Source organism: Galeopterus variegatus, unplaced genomic scaffold, assembly GCF_000696425.1.
Source record: "Galeopterus variegatus unplaced genomic scaffold, G_variegatus-3.0.2 Scaffold5043, whole genome shotgun sequence".
NCBI lineage: Eukaryota > Metazoa > Chordata > Mammalia > Dermoptera > Cynocephalidae > Galeopterus > Galeopterus variegatus.
Window position 1 is genome coordinate 116,696 of NW_007731154.1, and position 6,573 is coordinate 123,268.

At 45.1% G+C, this 6,573-nt stretch overlaps 1 protein-coding gene across 1 annotated transcript; it reads right to left on the reverse strand.

Annotated features, from left to right (window-relative positions):
• Positions 1-6,018: 6,018 nt before the first annotated feature.
• Positions 6,019-6,561, reverse strand: KLF14 (Kruppel-like factor 14; the record flags this gene model as incomplete). The annotated part of the gene is made up of 1 exon (XM_008588805.1): positions 6,019-6,561. A coding segment is annotated over one exon (543 nt), but the record flags the coding sequence as incomplete, so codon positions are not given.
• Between the last annotated feature and the right edge of the window lie 12 nt (positions 6,562-6,573).

The following is a 6,573-nucleotide window of genomic DNA, read 5'->3' on the forward strand; positions in this document are numbered from 1 at the left end:
CTGTCTACTTTCTTTGGGTTGTTTGTTTTCCTTTTCTTCTAGAGTTGAAAGCTTAGTTCATTCATTTTCAATCTTCCTTTTTTCAAATAAAAAATTTACAGTTATAAACTATGCTTTCTCCCTTACTGCTGTTTGCTTTCTATACAGTACTTTTGTTTTCATTCAGTTCTAAATTTTTGTAATTTCCCCTTTTAACAGAGTTATGTAGAGGTTTGCAATGTATGGATTTTTAGTGATATTTCTGTTGTATTTTGATGTGATTACTGCCTGTCATTTGCTGAGACTTTCTTTCTATCTAACCATATGGCCAATAGGAATACTTGCAATATTCATCAACATTCAAGTTTGATGTTTACAGTAGGCTTTTGGTAGATACCCTTCATCAATTTAAGAAATTATCTTTTGTTACTATTTTAATAAGGTATTTTTTAATTAAATCACAAATTGGTATTGAATTTTAGCAAATACATATATATACATATATATGTGTGTATATATATATATATATATATATATATATTTTTGTCCTTTTTTGAGACCGGCCGCACCGCGCTCAGCCAGTGAGCGCTGTGAGCGAACCGGTCATCCCTATATAGGATCCGAACCCGCGGCGGGAGTGCTGCTGCGCTCCCAGCGCCGCACTCTCCCAAGTGCGCCATGGGCTCGGCCCCATATATATATATTTTTAAAAGATGACCAGTAAGGGGATCTTAACCCTTGACTTGGTGTTGTCAGCACCATGCTCCCCCAAGTAAGCTAACCGGCCATCCCTATATAGCGATCCGAACCTGTGCCCTTGGTGTTATCAGCACCACACTCTCCCAAGTGAGCCATGGGCCAGCCCAGCAAATACATATTTTGAAATCTTTTTTCTTCCTAATTTCTATTAATTTGATCAATTACTTTGATATATTTCATGTATCTTGTCTTCCTACACTTTCCCTTAGAGACCTAATTCTAATATCCTTTTTCCTTTTTTGGCAGCTGGCCGGTAGGGGGATCCAAACCCTTGACCTTTGTGTTATCAACACTGCACTCTAACCAGCTGAACAAACCGGCCAGCACTAGAGACCTAATTTTATACATTCTCCAAACCATATCTGCATTCCCACTGACAATGGCAATATCACTGAAACTAAGGTAAAAATGTTGAAAGTACTGTCTACAATTTTTGAAACCATCTACTATTACCTATTTCAGTGATAGAGATGATTTCCCTTTGCTTTTTCTGCAAATTAAGGCAGATACCTCTCAATATTGTCTTGGACCCAAGATCTCTGGCAGAGGTGGGCCTTCCTGTTTTCTCTCTGAAAGCTTGCTTCCATTCTTCTGTTAGGATTCCAATCACCTCCTCTAACCTAGTAATGACTAAAAAGCTACCTTCTTTTATAGTGTCATCTTTAAGATTTAGTGGCTCCTGGTCTATCTTATTTTTCCTTTCATATCATCAACATTGTTCTCTAAGAGCACAACAGCTCTTCTAAAAAAAAAAATCCTTCTCTTCCTATAGCTGTCTCCCTTTATTCATTCATTGTCCAACCGATCTTCCTTTATTCATTTTCACCCTTCTAGTGCTTCTATTTTTGACTTTAAGATTTAAATATATATCTGATATACATACAGCTCCTACTTGATTTCTTGAATAGACCTGATACTTAGGGAGAAAAGAATCCAGGCACGACCCTTCTTAATACTCTTCTTGCCTTTGGGATTATAATAGCATTGCTTCTGTCTTCCTCAAACCCCTATATAACAAACAATTCCATTCTTCTTTATATATTTATGATAAAATTCACTATTCCTCTGTTGTTGAACACATAGGGAATTTCAGCCCAAGTCAACACATCTGGCACCAACTTGGGATATAAACAGAAGGTGGCTCTGGATACCCCATATAAATTAAAGAACTTGGGCCCTCCCATTATTCTCTCCCTGGCCCTATAAAAGGGTGCAATTCAAATTAAGATAAAGAGGAATCAAATTGGGTAAAACTGATCTAATGCCACCCAATAATCATTAGAACAATTTAATGGGTAGAATCTCCCAAACTTGTGTTCTTAAGTATATGTGGAACTTAGCCATTGCACCTTAAAGTCCTCACCTGAAATTCTGGCTGAGAATAAAGGCAGCACAAATTGATCCATTCAATAGTGCCTTCTCTTTCTGCAGCAAACCTGTCTCAGCTATATCCATGTGAATCCAGATCAGCCACAGTGGCTTGTACAGCTCACTTTCATGAAGGCTTATATCCAGCGTTTCTAAAAAACCAGTGGCTTGCATGTGGACACTAGCTACTTTAAGCTGCTAAGACTTGAAAAGTCCAAAGAACTAAATGGCCCAAGACCACTAAAGCATTAAAGCCCTGTGCCTTGGCACACCAGACATCTCATCTCCACACATCTTATTTTCGTTTCTTAATACCAGTCTGAGTGCCTATTCCCCATGACTTAATAACCAGTGCATATTTGAATGTGTTGGAGCACGAGGGAGAAAATTAATCATATCACTTTCCCCTCCAAGTTCTCAACAAAGTGAGTAATAGATATAGGAATCAGACTAATGAGGATCAAAATATCAGTACTTTGCTGATGAATCTGTATCATGTTTAAATTGGGCTTTCTAATACACTGCCTCTCCACCCTCCCAATTCCTGGTCTTGGGATGATCCACCCAAAGAAAAATATGCAATGGAAACACTTACCTGGACAGCAGCAAGGGGCACGGCTGCCCCAAAAATAGGAACAGAGGGAGATGCTCTTCAGACCTGCTTCTGGAGGGCAGAGCTGGGCTTCAGCAGCTGTGCTTACCATATGAAAGCAGGATCTGAGCGGAGTGCATATACATTGCAGGCAGGGAGGTGCAAAAGAGATAAGAGAACTTAGAGTTCTTGTATACAATGACCCTCTTTCCTTTATATCCATTAGAGAACACAATCATTTTTCCTTTGGGGAGAAGTAAGAGTTAGAGATAGGGGCCAAGAGTGATATTCTAATATGGTTCCCTGCTTGGAGAACAGGGAAATAGGAACAAATGACAAAATGACAGATTCTTGGCCCTGTGGGTGGGGGCAAACCCTGTCTTCACATCCTCCCCGTAGAAGCAGGGGATCCAACTCACACCCAAGTTCTGACCTAGCATTCATTCCTAGCAATTTCAGGAAGAATTCTATTAGTAGATTCCATTACTAGGTCATTCCTACATCAGAACTCAGGATGGCAGGGATGGGACTAGGACCCAGAGCTTCAGGGTGACCCCAACCAACCCCAAGACATATTCACTTGCTGAGATCCACCTGCTTAACAAAAAGAAGCAAAAGAGACACCAATAAAATTAGGAAGCCCCATTTACAGCATTTCACTAATAAATACTCAAGAACTGTCTGGCTGCTGGTGTGAAAAGAGTAACAATACCCAGACTAAGAAAGACAAGCATAAAAATCTTGCCTCCATTATCTGACTACTTTGGTGTCCTGGGTGTCTCCCTCCCCACAACCCCAAGACCCGAGAGGAGTCAGTTCTGTTCATGAAAGACAAGTCACGTTTAGGTAGCCAGAGGCCATCCCCAGACAAAATTCCCCAAGGTAGAAGAACTCAAATGACACTATTTGGGAGCTTGAGAATCAAAAAGTTATTTATCAATGGATGACCAGAAAAGCCAAGCATTCTTGAGCCCAATTCCAGAATGGTTTGTGGGAGTTCCTTTCCTGTTAGCATCTTTGGTCCACTTACCCAATGGCAAATCTTCTACTGAAGAGGACAAAGGAGAAATCATAGCTTTCAGTTGGACCCGTAGTACCCCGCCTATCCAGCCCCAGTTGAGGAAACGGCAAAGGGAGGACTCTTCCCACTACCAAAAATCACCTCCACAATTGGGCGGCTCCTCTTTCCATGTGTAACTCAAGGATAGCCCCACCTCCCCTGTTTATCCCTCATCAGGAAACACTGAAACTCTTGAGGGTCACAGGCCATACCCTTTGGGTCCTTCCTAAAGACCCCTCCCTTGCTTGATGTAGGAACACTTAGTATAACTGAGTCCCAATGCCATGTCTGTACCACTTACTCTCTTGAGGATACTGGAATGGCCAGGACCAGAAAAAGAAGAGAATTGGCACTAAAAATTAATCTAGCAGGTCCAAAGATAAAGTCTCAACCAGGATGCCAAAGAGTCATTCTCACTTTAAGTCCACCTGGTGCTAAGGGAGGAAATGAAATCAACCGGTTAAGAAAAGGTTTTTTGTGTTAAACACAATAGGCAAAGGAGTCAGCGGGGACTCAATATTTGAAGGTACATAGAAGAGATAGCGAATAAGGCGGGAGGGGATCCTGGTGGCAGGAAGGTAGAATGGTGTCCTTTGGCTAAGGGTGGTGGGGATGGGGGAATGGGGTAACCAAGTATGAGGGAAAGAGTCACTTAGAAAGCCACCTAAGTTCTAATCATGGCTCTTGCCAGCAACTCAGTGTATGACTTTGAGTTTACCTAGCCTTCAATATCGTCATCTGCAAAATAAAGGAACGCAGTTTGCTTAACCAGTTGCCTGTTATGGTTTTATAAGGTTATAGCATCCTTCACGAGTGTCATTGATGGACTATTACAAGACATTCAGGAGGGGGCCAGAAGGGACCTCACCAGGGCAGGAAATGCCTTTCAGTATCATCTCTAAAGAAAGGGTCACATGTATACACATTCACACATACATAAGCAGAGCGATCAATTACTTCATCCACAGCAGCAGAGACACATATAGAAAAAATAAATACTGTTGATGCCTGATTAATTTATGCGGCGAGAGGGGCACTGAGGATGTAACTTGGAGGGACTCCACAATCTGAGGAGAAGTGTCCTCCTATTTGATAATAGCTATCACCTCGCTGCTCCTTCCCCAAATCCAAGGCAGCTAGCTTTTTGGGAAAAAAGTCTCTTGCTTTTCCCTCCCCCACCCACCAACTCACCTGTTGCAGAAACAACAATGCACAGAACTTGAGGGAAATAAGCCCCTAATTAGCCACTAAGAAATGGACAGATACTACCACCCCTGAGGTTATTTGGGGTGGGGCAGCTGGGACTACATTCCCCTCTTTCCCTGAATGTTATCAATGGTTTTGAAAAGTCTTATTTTGGACCTGTCCCACCCCAAAGTCTATTGGGTTTGACCTCTGGGTGAAGGGGGAGCTAGTCTGGACCACCCTTTTCTTTCTAGTGCTTTTGTGGTTGTTTCCAAATTGTTTAACCAGCCGCATCCTAAGAGTGAGCCCGGAAGTTCCCATCCCCAAGCAGGAATCCAAGTGGAGAGAAAGGCTACGATGCAAGTGCAGGGTTCCAAATCATGCAAGGGGATTTGCAAACAGACTCACACCACTCCCCAGACATCAAGGAGCACCTCCCAGCCATACATCCACGTGGATGCTTGCATAGCCTCTCCTAGCAGAAGTAGCTGGGGCAATTGGGGGAAGTGAAGGATATTGGCCTCCCATCAACCTGGAATTCCTGTCTAAAAGATACTAAAAATAAATTAGTAAACATTGCTGTTTACAGAAATAGAAATCATTTCTGTTTCCAAAGGCCTCTCACCATCCCAGTCCTGGACATTTCCAAGACTGCCACCCCTGACACCCTCTTCAAGGTCCGCCCTGATGGGTGAGTGAGACACCAGAGTCCTTTGAGACTGAGAGCTCCTCAGGCATCTGAGAATTCCAGTTTCCAACCCCTGGTTCCAGGCATGGTAGAATCTTCAGTACTCTGGAGAGTACCGGAGTTCACCCCTTCTCACCAGTTCCTGGGAGCTGTCTTGAGGGAATCCCCCTTTTAGGATGATATACGTGGTGCAAGAATTCCCGCTATTTTTTGGCCCCCCAGTTCCTCCCCAGAGTCCAACATGCCTGCCTGGACCCACCCTCGGAGCGGAGGAATCCGTCTGTGCCTTGGTCTAATGACTCTAGGAAAGAGGGATGGGCAGAGAGAAAGCAGGGAAAACGGCCTGGGGGCTCGTCCTTGAGGGGACGATTGACAGCAATGACTGTCCTACAGGCAGGTGGTGAGGTTAGGCGCCTGGCTGGGGTCGGAGCTGGAGCTTTCCACCACACTGGTGGGTTGTGGGTTGACGCGGGGAGTGCGACGACGCCCCCGGTACTCGATCATGTCGGGATGATAGGTTGGGTGGCGGCGGGCGTGCTTGGTCAGGTGATCGCTCCGGGAGAACTGCTTGGGGCAGAGGGGACAGGAGAAGCGTTTCTCGCCCGTGTGCGTCCTGTAGTGGCGGGCCAGCTCGTCAGAACGCGTAAACTTCTTGTCGCAGTCGAGCCAGTCGCAGGAGAAAGGGCGCTCACCCGTGTGCGTACGCTGGTGGGACTTGAGGTGCGACGACTTGTAATAGGCTTTGTTGCAGCCCGGGAAGGGGCACTGGTGGCGCTTGGCAGCAGGCGTGACAGACCTCCGCCGGGGCGCCTGACCCCTGGGGGGGGCGGGGCTGGCCCCTGGAGCCCCGCCAGAGACCCCTCCAGAGCCTGCAGGCGCGCCCGGGGCGGTAGGCTCGCTTGGGACGGCCGGCGCGCCAGAGGTGCTAACGGGTGCGGAGAC